The following is a 21,787-nucleotide window of genomic DNA, read 5'->3' as shown; positions in this document are numbered from 1 at the left end:
TTTATGGCCCTATGTGAAGGAAACAATATTCACACAATGAAAACTTTACCCATTTTCTACAATTTATTAAACAATTTAACAGAAGAATCCACTGTACAATATATGTATACTTTCTATTGTATGCTTTATTTTTGCCTTATGACATTTGTTACACTGTTAAATTATTTTAATGTTTCAGTTTTTTATGTAAATGTTTGTAATTTCTTACCCTGAACAGGGCTCCCTGGTAAAAGAGATGTATAGTATGTGCGTGTGTGTGTGTGTGTGTGTGTGTGTGTGTGTGTGTGCGCATGCATGCATCTATTCTACAGTCTCCTTCAGTCTTTCTTCTAGCTGGTTGCTGATTTCTCTCAGCTGGTTCTCAGCTCCTAGAATGTATTTGGTCTCCAGCAGCAGAGCTGGTAAACTGGATGCTCCATACTAGACAAGAGGAAGGAAAAGAGAGAAACCAAATGATGCCTATGAGTGGTGTTGTAATACTTCTCAAAATTTGCTTGAGGACAAAATGGAACAATTAACTAGGAGATTACATTTGGTAAAATGACTGTTTTGACTATTTTGGAGATTCTATGCTTAATAAATGAGCCAGATGCAGTGAGTGTGTGATGTGTCATTGTTGCAATGAAAAGGATACCCGTCTGACTCTGCACTATAGTTGATTGCATTCACTTGTTCTATATCTACTCAGTTCCTCATTATGCTTCAATAACAATATTACAAGGTGAATGCAATTAACCTTCTGGAAAGATGCTGTAGACTGCTTGTATCAAGTTTTGGTTGCAAATCACTAGCAGACCTACAAACCCGCCTAGCGATGCAACGTGTTGTCAGCTTCACTTTTATTTCTTTCAATATAAATTATTTTCAGACAGAATTGGTTTTTTACATTTACAGAATACTTTTTTTCTTTTTACTGTCGGGTAAACTACTGTATATAGAGCATTTGGAGTACTTGGTCAAGGACTAGGTTAAACCAGTTTTTTATGGCATTTACAATGGCTTTGTCCAGCATTACAGGTCACAACCAGTAAGACCAGTGGGTGGTGCTCTGGCAAAGTGCTGACTACTAGTCACTATCTTGCACACAAAGGGGATTTTCGTAAAGCTGTCAAGTGCCCATGACTGAAGTGAGGTCAATGTGGCAATAATTCTGCTTCCAGATCTTGGTGTATATGCATGTACCTCCTCTTTCTCTTGAGGGTGCGTGCTTCGGTGATCCAGGTATTGTTTGGTGAGCTTCGACATGCCACTGAGTAAGGTGTGGCCTCTTCTGATATCGGCCAACCGTAGCTCCAGCTTGGCTTCCTCCTTTCGCATCGACTCCATCTCATGCTCTGCCCTATATGACCAAACACACAAATGTGTCCATCCTCTAGCCGCAAGCAACTTAGATGCTATAAATGGTATCTGCATCTAAGTTGCAATACCCACCATTGACAGCCCAATCATGAAACATAAAAGTCCTATCTGATTGAATTAAACCACGAAAAACTCGGTTGGGTCATCATCTTTGTCTCTGTCAGGACTTTGTTTCATAAAACACATAGAAAGATTTTTCTATGTGTACCGAGTTTGGAAGCACTTGTTTTCAATAACTCAACGTCTTGCAGCCTCCCGCATTATGTGCCATATCGAAATAGGTAGAGTACACAGGACGTTGAGTGATTTATAACAAGCGCTTCCAAACTCAAACACAAAAATAATCACTGCATGAACTTATTGACAGAAAGTGGCTCATAACATGGATTGTCTACGGTGGATTTTTATGAAACAAAAACTTGACAGAGACAGAGAGGATAACCCAAGCTTTCCGTACAGGTGCAATATTGATGAATTGAAACATTCAATCATTTAATAAAATCTGATCGGACTTTTCCATTTCGTGAATGGGCTGTCAAGGGAGGGTATTGCAACATACAGTAGATGCACATAGCATTTGCAGATGACCATCCATCCTCTATCTAAAAAGCCTTGTGCCTCCCACGTTTGCGGCACATTTTGATATAATCCTATATTTTGTTGAATTCTTACATTTTAAATGCCAGGTAAATGCCAGGTAAATGCCAACTGAATAAAAAAGTATCATTAATCCAGTTAGTGAAATCTTCTGGTTATCTGGCTGTAGAGGCGACTGGGTGGAAATGGCAACTAGTGTGCTTGTCGATCGAACAGCTTCTTACGTCATCAGCTCATCCTTGCAATCCAACAGTCGCTGTCTCTTCTTACGGATCAAAAGATCCACCTGACAAATAGAAAGATAGATGGAGGGAGAGAGAGGAGGGTGATTACAATTACAACTACCCCATGCCAGGGTCAGTAGTGTCACTGGTTGCTGTACTACTCCTTGTTGAGTTTCCAGTCCTTTCATTTAGAATTGATTTAATATCCCGCTCACTTGTACCGAAAGCTCTGCATGCATGGTGTACCCTCCTATATCTGAGAATTGGTATTATGTCATGTCCCACTCAGTGAGTTGAGGCCCTCAACAGTGGGCCTTCTCAACATGCCTGAGGACATTTGTAAAGGAAAAACGTGTTTCCTGAATGTATGATGCTCCTCAGCTATGGTACAGCCTGCCAAAAGAGGCAGACACTGTGTATATTTTAAACACTTTCAACCTGTAGTCCCTTTTTGGGGGGATTATACAGACTCCTACATGTCATTATAGGTGTACATTTTCTGAATCTTTCCACAAAAAAAATATCGAAAAATATGCATTGAGAGCTTGTAGATCTATTTCACATGACACCATTGTACAACAAAGTATAAAAAAGCTTAGTAAAACTTAACTTTCAGTTAATCATGAATGCCCATTTCATTGTTTTATACAATTTATGATCTGTTGTTCACCACAAATGAAATACTTTCACGCATGAAAGGCATTGTATAAAATGTATGTAAAATGTAAAATGAGTGTAAATATTAGTATCCCAAAAGACACAGACAAATCAAGTTTCCACCAACACTGTAATAGTCAGGGGAGCAGTTCCAACAACAGTAGTTACCTTGGCGTTTTCCCTCATTAGGACCCTGAGCTCCTTGGCAATAGTGATCTGCAGAGATGAGGCCATTAGGACCATGGAATTAAAAATGATGGAACAGAGAGAGACAATAAAATCAAACTAACCCAACAAAGCATTCAAGTAATATCATCCAAACGCTTCATACATGTTCATCAACCAACACAGTTCAATGAACAGTCCTCGTGCAGTTCCTTACCTTCTTGGTGAGTTCCTCCTTGACACTGGAGGAGAAAGAATCAATGGCCTTCCTGACTGCTTTAGACTCCACCGACTCTCTACATGCGCGCACACACACAGCATGTAATTATGAAACACACACACACACACACACACACACTTATTGACTACTGATGGTGGTAATGATTGTTAGGTCACAGAGATCCAGTAGCTTAGGGTGGAGTTAATTACCGGTACTGGTGACAGAAAGCAAGGAAGGCATCCAGCACCACCTCCAATTCAGTTGCTTTGCCAGGGCTTCGCCCTCTCTCTGTCTGCTGATCCACATTGTGAGATTCTGAGTCTGTAGATACACTGGCTGGAGGAGAGGTAAACCCTAATTTATACTCCGAAGTAGTATGACAGTGTCACTATCCAATAAGAACAGATCCACAAATTAACAACCCGTCTCATGTTCTTTTAGGCGAGTATAAAGCAAGCGTAACTTTACTTGCACATCCTTGACTAGACATCATGTACCGCTGGGCGGTATACCAGAACTTTACAGAAAACTGAAATCTTTCACCAACATAAATAGTAGAGTGTGAAGAAGGGGGTATCATGCAGCCCCCGGAAATATACTTCCAATCAGTGTTTCTAGATTGGAAAACATTTGTACAAAATGATGATGAGCTATGTTAAAAAGTTGTCAAAATGTCCCATATACAATTTTTATGCAAATTAGTGCCGCCATTATCGAAACATCTATTTTCACTATAAATCAGCCAATATTGCACTTATATTGCACAAATAAGGTGTCTAGAACTATGTTTTGAGAGTCAAGGATCACAATGAAACTATTCTTGTGATCACATGTACCTGCTAGTGTGCAAATGAGTGATGCCTTTTCAATATAATCAATTTTGTATCAATTATTATTATGACAACTTTTTTAGTCATCTGCAAAATAATTGCTTATTTCACCAATGTGTTCATAAAGGTGTCTTCTAACACCTCTCAATTACTTCCAACCGAACTCCTCTGGGAAACTTTGAGGGAGCCAATCAAAGTTGAGAATGACTTCAAACCCAACCTTTTCTGTCCGCCTTTCAGCAGCGGGCAAGGGCTCAACTGGGTGGGCAGCTGCCTGTGTTGCCCAGCGCTGACGCTTCTGCTCTAGGAAACTTTGTGGGAGCCAATCAAAGTTGAGAAGACCTGGTGTGAAAAACTGGAAAAATATTGATTGGCCAATCTGAGCTTGTGGGACGTCTAACTAGGGGTTTGTGGAGGGTGCTGAATCCATTCCAACCATTCGTTTTTAGTAACAATGACTACCTGGCCAGATAATTGACCATGCCTGCTTTTCCGGGGGCCTATCCATCAAATTGTGGTGGCCATAATTTTCACTTGTTATTTTTTGTTCAGTGATATATTTAGATTCTTGGGGTTCCTAGAAAGGCAAATGGTAATGGATATTTGGTCTTTGAAAGAGTCTATGTCCATGTTTGTAATAAACATCAGAAACAACAGAAATGAATCTATTACCGTGCAGCCATCCCCTTACCAAGTGCATACTGATTATCCGTTTCTTGTTCCCCACACCAATAATGAAGTAGGTAGTTGTCCTTGCATAGCTGATGGTATGGAATAGATTCAGCACCCCCACAAACCCCTTGTTAGACGTCCCACAAGCTCATATTGGCCAATTCACATTTTCCTAGTTTTTCACACCAGGTCTTCTCAGCTTTGATTGGCTCCCATGAAGTTTGCCAGAGCAGAAGCGTCAGAGCTGGGCAATGTGGGCAGCTGCCCGCCCAGTTGAGCCCTGCCTTGCATGCTGTTGAAAGACAGGACCAAAAAAAGTTGGGTTTGAAGTCATTTTTCAACTTTGATTGGCTTTGATAGGCAGTGGGAGAGTCGTTCTCACATACCCTCCCAGTACATGTGCATAGGTAGATGCGTATGCGAGTGAGTGAGTGAGTGAGAGATGGACGGACGGACGGACAGACGGACAGACGTGTTGATGCGAACATTACAGTATGTACAGAAATGTTGACAGAGGTCCATGACACAGATGAAAAATTTGGTAATAATAATAAATAATATATATTGTTTGATTTATCGCCATTATGGTAAACTACATGGATATAATATATTATATTGATTTCAGATCATATCTTCCAGTTCCATATCTTATGTAATTAAGCTCCAGGTACCGTTGTTAAATAATTGCTAACCTTTTGGACTGTAGACACCTTTTCCTATACAAAAATGTAATGTATGATAAACAGTTCGAACAAATGTTGCCATTTACTTGTCTTGTTCATAGTTCTCCTCTGTTTCCGTGGATTTCGTCCATCACTACTTGACTTCCTGTTCCCAGACCCATCAGATGAAGACTTCCTGTTTCTGGACTTTTTGGAAGAGGATTTCTAAAATAAAGCAATAGAGAAAGATGGAGAGAAAAATGTTAGAAAAAAAGAAAGAGAATGCCAGTCATTGCTTCACATCTTTGTTGAATTGGAGGCAGTGTTGGATTGCTCTACTATCCAATATAGATATAAGTTTCTGTTTTTTTTTTTTTTAATTCAACTTTTTGAATTTGATACATATTTACTAATAACAATATAACACGAATGACAAAAAAGAAAAAGAGGTTGCCATTGGCTGTTTGTTGACACTGGTCCATACCGGGCCTGCGTTCTCATCATCAGTGGGCACAACAGCTGCTCGCTGCCTCTGCTTAGGAGGACTAGATGGCCCGGACTCCTGGCTCTCTGCACCCGATATCCTCTAATGGGACACAACATGACAACAAATATGGAAAGCAGAGCAAAAACACAAATGAAAGTTCATATTTAGGTGTTCACTGTGAAGCAGGGTTCTCACTTTTGTTGCCTTTGTTCTCCTTCAACTATATGAGTTCATTAAGGGCAATAGCATGCCACAGTTGAGTTTTGTTCCAGTTTTCAAATGTGTCAATTACAACTTGTTCCACAGCACTATAATAACCACATGAAACGTAGTGTCCCTTTTCTGTCATAATAGGCAAACATTCGGCAAACATAGCAGATCCACAAGCTCACAACGCATCATGCTTTGAACTTGTAAATCGGCTATTTTCGGGAAAGACATTTGATGCAGAGGGAAAGAAGGAAGTGGCCAAGAATATACCCCTGGTGGACCCCGGTAAACTGAAATATACAGGGTTTAAGTGATTACTTTACAGTATTCTAAAAAGCCAGAGATCAGTAACATTGAGTCAAGTTTTGACGATACAAGTTGAACCCATTTAGACCTGAGGCCGATTTAAAAACACCTTCTAAATCCTGACCTTAGTTTTCTGAAAAACTTCAAATATTTATTAAAATATTGCAAAAGAATTATGTTGCTATATACTGTACATAGCAACAACTACCCCAAAAGGGGTTCCCGGATTGAAAGGTATAGTTATGTATAGGGGTTCTCGGTCTAAATGGGTTCAAAGGTGAATAGAAGGTCTTCCAGTCCCTTCTGAGTACCAATTTCATAAGGGTAATTTCCATGAAACAATCCAGAAAGCAAAAGCCTTCATCTTTCCAAAACCACAAAATATTTAAAACAAATGGAACAGTTTTACATGAATCATAACAGGATTTAGAGAACGCATATAATATCTATCTATAAGTCATCTCATCTAGAACCTACTAGTAACCTATTCTCTTCTCAATGTGTTTCTCCTCCTGCAAATAAATCCTTATTTTTCACGCTTGGTTTTCTGGAAGTTAAAAATCATGTGGATCTTGGGATCCATATGGGAATGGCATGGCATGGCTCCAATGTGGCCAGCCTGAGACAACAGTCATCTATGATGTCAGTAAGTAGTCTAAGACATACGCATCTATGACATATGACTCCAATTTGGACAAAGATTCAGCCCAATCAGAACCCCTTTGACTTCCATTATAAAATAAAAGTAAAATATTTCCCAAAAGAATTGTGAAGGTACTTCTGTGGCCTACTGGCAGTATGCACAATAAATTTGACAAACAAAAAGGCTTCACTAATATGCACTAACACAGTAACAATTGTTTGCCGTACGATGTTAGAAAAGGATATTAACATTAACTATTTTGTCATCTTATTGATGCGTTATGTATTCCATCTGGCATTTCTGCCACCCACCACATGCTTTCTCTTCATCGTCCTCTTCTTTCCATCATTCTTCCCTTCCTCCGTCACGCATCTGGCCAGTACAGACAGAAAGACAGATATCACTGATTTTTATTTATTTATTGTTAAAATATATGTTTTTGGCAGTTAGGGGATTTCGATGGATAATTTGTACACAGCAAAATCCAGTTAATTCAACTCAAAGTGTGAGATTGGACACATTAAGGGTTTTACAGTGTAAATACTATCGCATATCTGGAATGAAAATGAAATCCAAACTAAGAGATACAACGTGTTTTTGTCCCTTTGGTCTTCAGTGATGAGAAATATAGTTTGGAAGGAAGTCCGATTTTTTGGCAGGGAATGTTTTTAAAAAGAATGGGGCTTGTGAACAGCACACAAACACCTGATGCTTAGTGTTCTATCTCCCAGGATGACAGTGTATTTCATGAAGGTAGTGCATTCATCAATCTGGCTTTGACTCAACATGCTCTAAAGTCATTCATAATTCATCTCCAAGCAACTCATCTTACTTTGATACCTGCTGAATAAAAAAAATAAAAAATGTCCCGTTTCTTTACTGCTGATTGAAAACGTAATTTCCCCCACATGATCAATATTTATCTATCTATCCATCCATCTGATGCACATCAGCCCCGACCTTTGACCTCACCCATCTCCGACTTTCTTTCCAGTGCTCTTCTTCTCCTTGTCCCCTCCTCCCTCCTCACTCTTCTTCTCCTTGTCCCCTCCTCCCTCCTCAGCTCCATCCATCCCTCCGTCCACAGGCGAGTTAATGTCTCGCCTGCTAATGTCTTCGAGGGCAGTGCTGTGGAGAGGATAACCTAGGCAAACCAATGTAGGAGTTCTTTGGTCAAGATAACAGTGGCTTTAATATCCTGCTAAACACTCAGACCATGTGATGGCGCTGGGCAATAAACCGAAAATATATCGTGAACGACATTTAGAAACAATAACCGACTTAATCTTGCCCATATAGGTTAATCGATTAATCGAGAAGCAGTTTTTTTTATTATCAACAAATCGACCCAAAACAAATTTCGAATAGATTTTTTTATAATCGACTAAATCGATTAGTCTGATTAACCACTTAATCCTGTATTATACTTCGTTGTGCAAGACAGCATCAGATATATCAAGTGAGGAAGATGCACATTGACAGAGAGAAACTATCTTTACATGGAGCGTTAGCATTTGACACAACTTCAGATTCTGTGTGTAGAGGGAATGTGTGAGTGAATGTGGGCTGGGGACAAGAAAGTTTAAGAAAGTGACATACAATCAATGTATAGTCCTGTGCATGTCTCACCATAACTCTCCTGTGCTATACCTCCGTCTATGGAGGATAAGTTGGGATATTCCATAGTGTCCAGAGCCTCCTGGAGAAGGTACAGTATGAAACACAAAGCAATAAAATCAGTCAGTTCAGGCCCAGTGCCCACCACCGGGGAAGACTGGGATTCGATTCCTCCTCAGAGCCTCGGGCTAGGCCAGGGCGCTCCAACAAATTGGTTGTGTTTATAAGACAATTTCAGATTGTGTGCGTGTCCTCTCTTCTTTGAACACACACACACACACACACACACACACACACACACACACACACACACACACACACACACACACACACACACACACACACACACACACACACACACACACACACACACACACACACACACACACACACACACACACACACACACACACACACACACACCTGCCATGGACCATAATTTTGTAATGACAGCTTTCTCCTAATAACTAGAATCAATGAGCACAGTTTTACAATTTGCACCATCATTCAAGGAAGGTGCATCAGCTATGGTGACAATTTCACCTGATTAGTGTGTTGTGGAACTTCATGCCTCTTGTTTCCTCTGGCTTTTGTGGCTCTGCAGGGATGAGTAGCAGACACTTAATTTCCCCTACTATTATTGAATTCTGTCTCACATAATATATCAATAGTTATTTCATGCAGTATAACACTAACACTAACTACACTAACACTAACACGTTACACTTACTTCTTCACCATGATGGATGACGACGTTCACAGTCGGTATTAAGTTAACTGTGTTTTGGGGGAAAATAATGTTTTTCTCAAATGATACAAGCCAGTGAAGCTGAATGTTGGGTTGTTAGGGAAGCAACAATGGGTGCGTTCGGAAATTACGCACCGGAGCACACTCGCCTATTAGTTTGTATTGGCCAGTGCGCTCAGTGCTGTATTTTCGAACGCGCCCAAAGTCGAACAGTTTCAGTGCACTGTTGCCAGATTTTGTGAGAGAAATAAGCAGCCCGGTCTGTGAAAACAAGCCCAAAAGAAGCGACTGCTAAATGAGCACTTTAAACCTACACGTGTTATTTGAAAATAGCTTGTAGATCTGCTATTTTCAAAAAGATATTGAAAAGATAAAGTGAAATAATATTTGGAATATATTTGGGGGAAAACATTCTGACGGGGGTCTGTGGACTCGGAGACATACGTTAATTTGACATGCACATTTTTGAAGACTGTTTAATCAATAAAAAATATATAAATAACCAAATACACTTAAAAACAAGCCCAAAAAGCTGCAACCCGTAACCACCAATATTTACAAGCAACTTTACAGGAAAAACAAGCCCAAAGTCGCTTATAATAAGTGGACATGGCAACACTGGTTCCATGACCGTCTCCCGCAAAATATTTCAGACGTTAAGGACGATACTATCACGGTACCCGGGGGTGACACGCATTTAATTAAACGCTTATATACAGCTTTCTGCTTCCATTGCAATCAATATCATGTAGACACAACTGAATTGAACTTTTATAATGATAACATTGGCTAAAAATAAAATGTAAGGCCCACAAATTATAAAACAGATGACCCCCGTCCCATGGCCGTCCCACCTCTCTCGCACATGACACATTCCGTGTATGTTTCTACGGGAAGAGAGAGGGTTCACTTGAGTATTGAAAAGGCGATTGGTTTTGTATCAAAAAAGGCCACATGAGCACTTTAAGTTTAAACCATCGACTATTTGAAAATTGCAGATGTGAACGCAATGCGTTGTGAGTGTGTAGATCGGCTATGAAGCTAGGGCTGAAACTGTGGTTAAACTGATTTTGATGTTAGCCTATATTAACTAATTCAGCTGGGGACCCCCTGGAACCCCCTCCCTCAAGGAGGACCCCTGGGTGGGTATCCCCAGATGGACTCCACTTTGAGAATCTCTGTGATCAGTTGAATCTTTTTCAAAATAAGTGATTCAGACACAAATGTCAACAACATGATGATAATAAACTAACAGTCTGTCTCAAAAGTAGTATACACCGTAAAATGAAAAGAAAAAAAAAACTGATCCAAAACTATATGATATTTCACCCAAAACAAACAAATTATGACTATTAACATAAAAATAACACTGTCTGTCAGTTGTGTAACATAAGAGATTTAAATAGGTTTAAATAGGATTAAACCTGATTTAGGCAAAATGATTTACTGATTTACTTGAAAACCATGTGATAGAGATTTTTCTTGTCGCCCTTATGAGATTCAGATTAATTTCACAGAGATCATAAGAAAAGTTCAGAGACACCGGCGGCAGCCATTGTGTAAAGCAATCGGATTACATTTTTATTCCAGAGAGCTGGACAGAGGTTAACGGACACACATATGCTAGACTAATGGCTCTCCCTCCTCAAACATTTGATTGCAGGGAGTTATAAACTGACCCTTATCTGGTCGGTAGCATAACATAATGGATGTGACAGTGGTGAGTTTCCGGGCGAAGGTGGACTCCTTGGATTGGATGAGAGTGATGACTCGTAGTTGATGAAGTCAGATGAAGATGATGATATTAGATGATGATGATGATGATGAAGATGACCCCACGTCAAAGTGTCTAGGTCAACACTTTGACCTCGGCTTTTGACATTTAATCAAAGCATTAACCATGGCAGGTTTTACTGATTGAAAACCTAAGGATCAAATAACTCTATCAATAGACTTGTTAGACTGAAACTGAGTGAAGGTGGTGGAATTATCCAGTAGTGCAGCAACATGTCTTTATGGGATTTGCTGGAGATTGGGGAAACCAGTTGTCTATTTTCCTAAGATGTCAGCCTGGTGGTGACGAAGCACCATGCTGCAGGTGGTGACAGGATAATATAGCAGCCAGGTGTCATGGGGTTTTCTTTTCCTGGGGGAACAAGCTCTCGGGTTCTGTTCCTGCAGGTTTTGCTCTATTCTTAGTGAAACGGACCTGAGTTGCAACTGTAGGCTACTTGGACCGCTTTTTTCCATCTACAGAAGTTTTCAACAGGTGGTCAGTGGACCACTGGTGGTCTGTGAATTACATGTGGTCCCCGATCATGCATTTAGTAATGTAGGAAAGTGAAGATTTCTTTATTTATTTTCTTCCACGGAACAGTACACTAAATTACCTGGTGACCTATGATGATGCGTCAATGTTGTCAGTCAGGTATCTTATTTATGTTTATTTACATTTAAAAACATTTTCCCATGGACCACCTGCAGGCCTAATTATGCCATGGACCACTAGTCCGTGGACTATTGGTTGAGAAACTAATCTTAGTTCATAACCCCTCCCAACACAATGGTGGTCCCCAGGTTGATTCTTAGTCAGGGTGGTGGTCCCTGGTTCACAATCAGTTGAAAACCCCTTGTCTACAGACTACACCAAATTTCTTTGCCAAAAATAGCCAAACTACAAGCTCACAATGCTTTGCAATTGCAACGCAATGAATTCTCACCGGTGGAATGTATGGAAAATTATATGTTATTCCTACTATGAGAAAACAATTGCAAAACACATTCAAGATGGTTACAGGGCTTTACAAACAAGTCAAAATGGAATGCTTCTAATTGGTCAAATCAAATTGTGTTTATTTTGTAAATTACCAAGCGTCAACTGCACATTTTTAAATGGAAATGTGCCCCTTTTTAACACTCTTTTGTATGCATATGAAAACAGTTTGTGCTGAATATGTATAATCAGATAAAGTCTACTCCTTCAGACAAATGGACAAATGCCCTTTATCTTAGCACCCTGTTGAGACGGGCCAGATAGTTGAAAATCTACACTCATGGCTTAAAGGACATTTGACAGTGGAACATTTTTTTACATGAAAATGTAAAGAGTTCATGAAAGTTAACTACGTAAACAATGTAATCATTGTTATCTGCTGAAAAGAAAAGAAAAACATCTGAATGCACAGTAAGTGTACCAGCAGCTACACACATATTATGTGTGTATCATACCAATATCATATCATATTATTATGATGTGTTTTTAACTAACCTTTCTGTATGCCTGTGTGATATCTGAATTCCCCTTCGGGATTAATAAAGCATCTATCTATCTATCTATCTATCTATCTATCTATCTATCTATCTATCTATCTATCTATCTATCTATCTATCTATCTATCTATCTATCTATCTATCTATCTATCTATCTATCTATCTATCTATCTATCTATCTATCTATCTATCTATCTATCTATCTATCTATCTATCTATCCATCTATCCATCTATCCATCTATCCATCTATCCATCTATCCATCCATCTATCTATCCATCTATCTATTTATTCAAACGGAACAGGACAAATTTGCAGTCCGTTCATTGTTCATGTGCTGGATATATAAATAAGCCACAAAGTGAATCTCCTGCCTGTGTGTGTTTTGGGATTTTCTCCCTGACAGGCTGATGTGTGCCTTGTCAGGGGCCCTGAAGGGAGCGGATGAGCCAGTGTTGCTGCTGAGATGCACCTTGATGCGCTACGCCAGTCTGTCAGCATGCCTCATTCTCCGCTCTGTCAGCACTCCTGTGTCCAAGCTTTTCCCCACTATGGACCATGTGGTGGAGGCTGGTGAGTGGACTAGAGAAGGAATAATACATTGAAATGCATCTGATATCATATGTGCACAGTATCAGAATCAGAAATGGGTTTATTTGTCACATCACAGGTTTACAGGTGTAAAGAAGTGGGTGAAGTGATTTATTTCTTTGTACGTGCGGCATCATTTTGTAGTATTCCGTGAGAAGAGAGAGGATAGAGGTAGAGTGAAAGCAGAAGGGAAAGAGATAGAAACAGGTTAAATAAAACAAATAAGATATGTACATTTATACATTACACATTACGTATGGGATAAATTGTATATACAATACATGGCGTTTAGAACACTGCATCATATGTAGGTGTGTACATGTTCTTTTAGAGACATTAGCAATTTAGCATCATATACTGGTGTGTGCAAAACTTGCAAACCTGTATTGACCTTTAAAAGTTCCAGAGTGTGGATCTGTTGTTGATATCATTTACTCTTTTTACTCTAATTCTGAAGTGTTTTTTGGTAGTATCAGACTGATTTAAGCAATATGAAAACCTGCTTTTAATTTCAACAGTGAAGTTATAAAAACAATGTGCAGGTTTATATAAAAACGTGGCTATTCTGTATCATATCTACTGTACTTTTGTGCTATTACTACTTAGATATAGTGAAGTTCACTATTGTCCAAGGAATGATGATCATCTGTCGTCCAAACATGTTTGAATGATATCAATACCTTTTAGCCACAGTGATAGGCTTGACACAATGGTGCCAGGAGAACAACCTGGCTCTCAACGTTGACGACACCAAAGAGCTAATCATCAACTACAGGAGGCCTCCCAGAGATCACTCTCCCATCCAGATCGGGGGCACTGCAGTGGAGAGAGTTCAAATTCCTGGGGTGCATCACTGAGGACCCCACCTGGGATGTGCAGGTGAAGAAGTTACCACAACGCCTCTACTTTCTCAGACAACTGAAGAAAGCTGGCATGGGTTCCAAAGTCCTATGGCACCACCGAGAGCATCCTGACTGGCTGCTTAACTGCCTGGTATGCCAACTGTGACTGCCATAGCTGAATGGTTAGTGAACCTGGCTGGAACCTGGAATTGCTGCCCGAGGGCCGTAGAATGGTGCCCACTGCTCCTAGTTGTTCTAGGATGGGTAAATGCAGAGGACAAATTTCACATATGTGCCAATATACAGTGGCAAAAAAGTACCCCAAGGAGTGGGGACTAAACTATACCGACCTCAACCGCAAGGCTATGCAAAGGGTTGTGCGGACAGCCGAACGCATCAGTGGATGTGAACTCCCCACCATCCAATCCCTATACGACAAACGCTGTGTCAGCAAAGCTTGCGGAATCATCAAGGATCCAAGCCATCCCAACCACAGACTGTTTCAGATTAAGCCGCATGGAAAATGGCTACCGAGTCTCAGAGCCACTGGCAACAGAGTGCTAAAAAGCTTCTTTCCACGTACAATCAGGCACAGGCTATTATTATTACCTATGCTGCTGCATTGTCTGAAGGAAGCCGTACTTGTACACAAGATCAACATTAAAGCACAACCTTGAACCTTGGACCACATGAACCGCATCCCTATTCTATTTTGGCAAAAATAGCATACCAGAATAGTTATACAGTAGCCTATATGTGTCTTGTCCACTTTACACCTTGATCACCGAAATACACTGTAAATGGGCTGATCTAAAGTCTAGTTTATTTTCAGACCTTTCATGAATAAACAAAGCTGAACAAAATGATTGCAAACATACTGTAAGTGGCATTCAGCATTATGTAATCATTTTACTTTGATCTACATTGCTACACTTTCACGAATATATTGGCACATATATATTTGCCCCACATATAGTGGCACACACACAGTCACACCCACTCATTTGCATATCAATCAGATTAAAATAAAATAAAAAATAAAACATCACATAATCATTGAAGTCAATTAAATCTCAAATATACTATGCATAATATAATATAAATCAAGAATGGCTATTCACACTATATCTATTCCAGTACCAACATTGGCCAGTAGAGAGCATAAAAAGCAAACCAGAGGGACAATGAAAGCCAACAAAAAAGTAATATGCTAGGTCAGTTCAGCACAGCAGCACAATGACACCCAACTGTGAATTGTGACTCAACATCAAATAGATGAGCGAAGTGCTTGAGCTATACAAACTGCACTATAGTAACAGAAAACTCATCCATGTAATCCATGTATCCATTTATCTTGGACCTTTGGTTCCAATTTGATCAAACACCTGTTTCATGTAACACTATGTTTATTTGCATGACATTGTGATGTGATTCAAATGTTTGTTATTGTTTCTCATTATGGATGTATTTTATATGTTGTTATCAGGGCGTCCTTGAAAAAGAGAGCTTGCTCTCAATGGGCTTCCCTGAATAAATAAAGGAAAAAGAAAGAAAAGAAAAAGATCATTGTTAATGGACCCGTCAATTTCGACCCGTGGGTATCAATTTAGGTCTATCTTTACACCCTCAGAGTTAAAATAACACAGGATTTTACTGTGCAGTAACACATATAAGACATATGTTATAGTCTACTCTAGACAGACACGTTTTCTTGTGTGCAACCATACATTAATTAATCACTTTGTGTGATCCCTATTTTGGGCATGTTAAATCTGTAAACATTTCTGCCCTTTTGAAATAGGGCCACTGTGGTCACTTTTTTGCCTTCCCCTAGTTTTACAGTTTACACACCAACAATCAATATAGTCGATTTGTGCAGTCTGCCAGTCTCTATCCACAGCCCTGGACCGGTCCTGGGTCTTTTCCACAAGAGACACCCTGGCTATGTTGTCAGACAGGTGAGGTAGGCCTAAATGCTCTGGCTCAAAGTTTCCAACCTGCTGGGGCACATTTACTGCTGGACAGTGCATTACAGGGGATAGAGACTTTAGTGTATAGTGCATGAGTGGATTTTGAACAGCTTTTGTAATGACAACATGCTTCATACGAAAACTGGGTTTATCTAATAAATGTAGTCAAAACAAGACCATAATAGTAAATGTAAAACATTACAAACCTAGTTGAATATTCGGAAAATAAATCATTAGATTAGCTTTGTCTCGTTGGCTTTTAGCAAGCCCTTATGCGGTCACCACATCAAATAGAGGAGGTGTTCATCTGTAGCTACTTGTAAAGAATAAGTCTTCGTCTCTTGCAGGGCCACTATACTGACAGAGGTCGAGCTATGCCAGTCTGTGTGGGGGTTTTCGTGAATTGTGGTTTTAGATGTCGTAATTAAGTGTGACACTTGTGTGGGGGAGCATTTCAGAGAATTCTGTGGTAGTGTTTATCTCTGGAATCAGGATTAGGTCAGCAACTGTACAATAATACATAATAATTTACTGTTAGTGTGTGTGTGTGTGTGTGTGTGTGTGTGTGTGTGTGTGTGTGTGTGTGTGTGTGTGTGTGTGTGTGTGTGTGTGTGTGTGTGTGTGTGTGTGTGTGTGTGTGAGTGTGTGTGTGTGTGTGTGTGTGTGTGTGTGTGTGTGTGTGTGTGTGTGTGTGTGTGTGTGTGTGTGTGTGTGTGTGTGTGTGTGTGTGTGTGTGTCTATGTGTGTGTCAGAGAGAGCATACGTGCATAGATGCACATTCACTTGTCAATCACACTTAACATATGCATGTGAGGGCTTGTGGGAAAACTTGCAAGATAATATTGTCGGAAGAAACTTTAGATGCATGGGCGAGTTTCTTGGAAGCTCTTTCGCCTGAAACCTGCCAGTGTTTACTCTCTTAGGACGGAGAGACAGAACACTAGGCCACAGCATAGACAAAAAGCCACTGATTCCTGTTAGTTAGCGGAGCCTGAACATCTGATGTGAAACTTTCCTCCCACTGATGCTGTTTCTGAATTAATGAACAAACAGCTATCCCAGAAAGCGGACTTTTTTCACAGTCTGAACACAGTAAATACACCGTTTCCTGTGCCTGTTGGCTAAAACAAACATTTGTCCTGCCTGCTGCTGTAGAACTTTAGAATGAGCGGTGCCAGAAGGCCAACGCAGTACAAGGAAAGGAAGTAGAAAGCAGATAGAACTATTGTTGAAACAATATTTGTTTATTTGTATTAGCTCCTTAATCACAGTTTAGTCATCATCTCAATGGGCTTTACATGCACCATGACCCTAGCTCTGGTCCATAACGCTATGGACCAGAGCTATATGAACCCTAGAGTCCCTATATCTAAAAGCTCACCACGTGCAATGCAACACATTGTGAGCTTGTAGTTTGATTACTTTTGGAGAAGAGATTTGGTGTAGAGGGAAATATTAGTGGATAGTACTACAGAGCCCTATATAGGGTTTAAGTGGTTAAAAACAATAGCCTGCTCCTTGACCGTAGACTCTCAATAGGGCAAATAAAATAAAATAAGAACCTCGACACAAACAGAGACACAAGAAAAGGAAGAAACCTCGGGAAGGATCACATGAAGAGGGAACTCCCTTAATAAAGTCAAGGGTCTCATGAAAGGGTGCATCATAGTTAGATTTTTACAGCGGCACAGATGACCACACATCAGTGACATTACATCAAGAGCAGTTATCTTCTGCCAAAACTCAAATGAGTTCATGTGTTTGAGAAACAAGTGGGAGCACTTGACACACATGTCGCAAAACAAACACGTTTATACCCCTTTACACACACACACACACACACACACACACACACACACACACACACACACACACACACACACACACACACACACACACACACACACACACACACACGCACACACACACACACACACACACACACACTGAGCTATAAATGATCTCACGCTCTCTCCAGAGTAATTATACTCCTCCGATTCTATGCCAGTCCAGTGTTTGTCATGCCCTCTATGATCTCTGTGCACGCATACATGTGTGTGAGTGTACACACAATTCAATTAAATTCAAAGGGCTTTATTGGCATGAGAAAACATACGTGTGTGTACACACACACGCCTATTTTTCAACACAAGTAGGCCTACACGTGTAGGTGTGCATGTTTATTTACCTGTGTGTTTGTTTGGTTTTCTCAGCACTCCCTGCTATCACACCTTGTTCTGCATGGAAGGTGGAAGGTAGCCCTTCCTGTCAGCGAGGACCTGTCTGTCTGGTTCTCTTTGGACGTCTGTCTGGCCTATCGACCATGTCTAAACACACACACACACACACACACACACACACACACACACACACACACACACACACACACACACACACACACACACACACACACACACACACACACACACACACACACACACACACACACACACACACACACACACACACACACACACACACACACAATCATACATTGTCTCTTATCTTATCTTCTGTACACGCTGTTTAGACGAGCCAGGTATTTCTGTCAGTACAGTATTGTCTGCCCCAGAATGAATCATGATCTTACTGTAAATGGCCCGTCTGAAGCAGGGCTGGTACTGGCAGTACAGACAGACAGTTATTAAACACTGGTTTGTCAAGTGCTCTATCTGTCTAGTCTGTGTCTAGAGCCTCTGTCTGCCTGTCTTTGTGTGTGTGTGTGTGTGTGTGTGTGTGTGTGTGTGTGTGTGTGTGTGTGTGTGTGTGTGTGTGTGTGTGTGTGTGTGTGTGTGTGTGTGTGTGTGTGTGTGTGTGTGTGTGTGTGTGTGTGTGTGTGTGTGTGTGTGTGTGTGTGTGTGTGTGTGCGTATCACGCCAGGTTGTGTTGACAATATCCCTGAATGTCCATCTGGAATGACCTGACAGTCTGAAGGACACTGTGGTCCAAATAGTTTTGCTCCCAAATAAACCCAGTACCATGTGAGAGTCCATCCGTCCGTCTGTCTGTCTGTTTGTCTGTCCTCCCGTTCAATATTTTGGTCCCAAACTAGCCTTGGATCAAAACTATACAGTAGATGTATTTTATCGACTACTCTGACTTTTGCTTTCGTATCTTTGATATGGTCTCTACCCCCCTAATAGTCACTGGACATCCGTGCGCAAAGTCTGTACTTTTACAAAAGAACATATGAAGTTCTGACCCTATTGCCACAGAACCCTTTAGCCTTTACCATCCAACAATCTAAGTGGAGATTGCAGTAATAATTTTGATGGTCCTGTGGCCTTTCCTCCAGTGCCTCCTTCAGTATATGCAATACAGTATATGCCCCAACCCCTTTAATCCTGCCAATAATGCACTTATTAATTTTTATTTATTTTTCCCGCACTTTTAGCCATACTAGCGAGACGCTACAAGGATGTACCACTATACATCAGTTCAAACCACTATAGTTTTGTTAGTCTTGTTTCAACACAGCATGCACTTTTAAAAAAATGGGCAGGTGATCAGGAGACTTTTTATTTTGAGGGGACTGATGAGTTTCTCCCCCTGCAGGTGGTTCATGATGCAAGGGTTCAATTCAGTCAGCAAAGAGGAGAAAGATAATTTCATTATCACTCAAACCACAAGGGACAGAAAAAAAGAAATGACTTAATAGTGCGTCTGTGTGTGACTGTGTGTGTGTGTGTGTGTGTGTGTGTGTGTGTGTGTGTGTGTGTGTGTGTGTGTGTGTGTGTGTGTGTGTGTGTGTGTGTGTGTGTGTGTGTGTGTGTGTGTGTGTGTGTGTGTGTGTGTGTGTGTGTGTGTGTGTGTGTGTGTGTGTGTGTGTGTGTGTTGTGTGTGAATCACTTTTCCTTTTTCCCTCTCCCTTGAGAATCACTGCATTTCTGAAAGTATGTCCTCAGCTGCAGAGATACACAAGATTTGATTACACCTTATTTTATTTATTTATTTGACTCAAACCGCTGTCATGCAGACACATAAACGAGCATAGTCAGATATCTGAGGATGGATAGGAAGTGCATGCACAAAGGACTTGAGGATGGATAGGAAGTGCATGCACAAAGGATGTAGGGACTGACAGCATTGACTGAGGCCAAGGAACATTAACCTAGAAAGGAACAAGGAATATTTACCTAGAAACAAGGAACAAGGAAAAATGTGTGTGACAGGGAAGTTGGTGTCTGCGGTTCACAAGGAACAAGGAAAAAAAGAAACAAGAACGAGGAACATTTATGTACTGTTGCTTTACTGACTAAGAGGATGTCCGTTCGTTGTGAAATTAGACCATTCTTGACCAAATACAAGGAAAAGAGAGTTGTGGGTCAGACCTCAGTGTCTCCACTGAGCCGTGGTTAACATCCATATATCAGGTATGAAGATTGTGCAGGTGCGTGCATAGGCTACAGCGTACATGCACGCACGCACGCACGCACGCACGCACGCACGCACGCACGCACGCACGCACGCACGCACGCACGCACGCACGCACGCACGCACGCACGCACGCACGCACGCACGCACGCACGCACGCACGCACACATGCAAGCATGTTCATCAGTGTCTTGTCTTTGTTTTTGTGGGGTTCTTTTTTTTTTTGGGGGGGGGGCAACAAATTAGCTTGATGCAAGACAGAATAGATTTTGTTGTGATTGTGTCATTTCATTGCGTATTGTTCGTGAATTCAATATGTATAGGCTACAGGACTCTGGAGTCAAGTGATAAACATGTATCATACAGATTTTTCATGTTCCATTCCGATTACCTATAATTGGCTTCTTTGCAGGGGGTCCTATTTTACACAGAATGATAAAAACTCATGAACACATTGAGGGGCCTCTAAACAACACAAAGCCTAAATCAATTTGAAGGTTAACTACAGCTGCACATGCCAGGAGTTTTACAACTCTGTAGCCTACTAAAAGAGGATGCCCTGTTATAGTTGCAGCCCATTCCAATGACAATTCAAGTTCAATTCAACATACAAGTTTAAGCACTGAATCAAGTAGGAACACATAATTCATTTACAAGCTTGTTTTAAAAGCAATGGCTGGCAGACATATGCGCCCTATGGATCGCAATTTCCAGAGTTTCAGGCTGGGCTGCTTGATAACCCAGTAGGTCTCCTACCCAACACCGCAGGGTAAATGTCTCAATGGAAGAGTAGGGAGCCCCCTCCAACCACTGCAGATACTGTACCATACAGAAAATAACAGTTTATTCATTTAAATAAGTCCCAGTTTGTAGCTTTTAAGCTGTAAATCAACTGAATTGTCTTGAGTAGGCCTATGCCCATACAGAAAAGGAATAAAGATTTCAAAATATCCAAAAGCGACTAAAAGAGTTTATATTCAAAGTCATATGTGGGAGAGACTATTTTTCAGAATACAAAATATCTGATTTAAATTATTTGTGAACATTTCTTTCCAGGGTCCAACATACAGTATTGTGTCCTTAATACAGTAGACCTATGTCCAAAATATATGTCCCGTTTTCATCCTGCTGCATTATCTGAGGCCAGAGCTAGACAAGGTCGGACGGAGGGTGTTTACACCCGAATATTCCAGCACACAAGATGTGTTGACCAAGGTCTTTTTCACTGCCAAACACCACCTGCCTCTGCAGCTTCATGGCTTCCTCTCCACTGCCACACCACTGTTTATGTCTGGGCTACAGCCGTACGCTGGTGGTCAGCGCCAGCAAAACATGTTTTTCCAG

General features: G+C 40.7%; 1 protein-coding gene across 2 annotated transcripts; it reads right to left on the bottom strand.

Moving 5' to 3' along the window:
* Positions 1 to 99: 99 nt before the first annotated feature.
* cenpu (centromere protein U) lies at positions 100 to 9,508 on the bottom strand. 2 transcript variants are annotated; one of them, XM_080450859.1, is made up of 14 exons: positions 9,383 to 9,508; positions 9,193 to 9,247; positions 8,662 to 8,731; positions 8,095 to 8,176; positions 8,005 to 8,061; positions 7,344 to 7,404; positions 5,871 to 5,972; positions 5,494 to 5,611; positions 3,432 to 3,558; positions 3,220 to 3,298; positions 3,006 to 3,053; positions 2,181 to 2,242; positions 1,183 to 1,339; positions 100 to 420 (listed from the first exon to the last, which is right to left on the bottom strand). In XM_080450859.1, exons 1-14 carry the CDS (start codon positions 9,388 to 9,390, stop codon positions 301 to 303), a joined length of 1,146 nt encoding a protein of 381 aa, XP_080306985.1. In that variant the 5' UTR covers positions 9,391 to 9,508; the 3' UTR covers positions 100 to 300. The 2 variants fall into 2 exon arrangements, with proteins under 2 accessions (XP_080306985.1, XP_080306984.1); XM_080450858.1 differs by having other exon boundaries at positions 9,380 to 9,470.
* Positions 9,509 to 21,787: the final 12,279 nt, after the last annotated feature.

This window comes from Gymnoscopelus braueri, assembly GCF_963280865.1.
Source record: "Gymnoscopelus braueri genome assembly, chromosome: 2".
Lineage (NCBI taxonomy): Eukaryota > Metazoa > Chordata > Actinopteri > Myctophiformes > Myctophidae > Gymnoscopelus > Gymnoscopelus braueri.
This window is presented reverse-complemented; position numbering and strand designations above follow the sequence as displayed.

Bases quoted from the DNA above. Each gene is read 5' to 3' on its own strand.
- cenpu (XM_080450858.1), bottom strand. The intron at 3,559-5,493 runs GTAAATGGCAAC...CCTCTCCTCCAG, and splicing joins GAGAACTATGAACAAGACAA to CCAGTGTATCTACAGACTCA. The intron at 2,243-3,005 runs GTAACTACTGTT...TCTATTTGTCAG, and splicing joins TAATGAGGGAAAACGCCAAG to GTGGATCTTTTGATCCGTAA.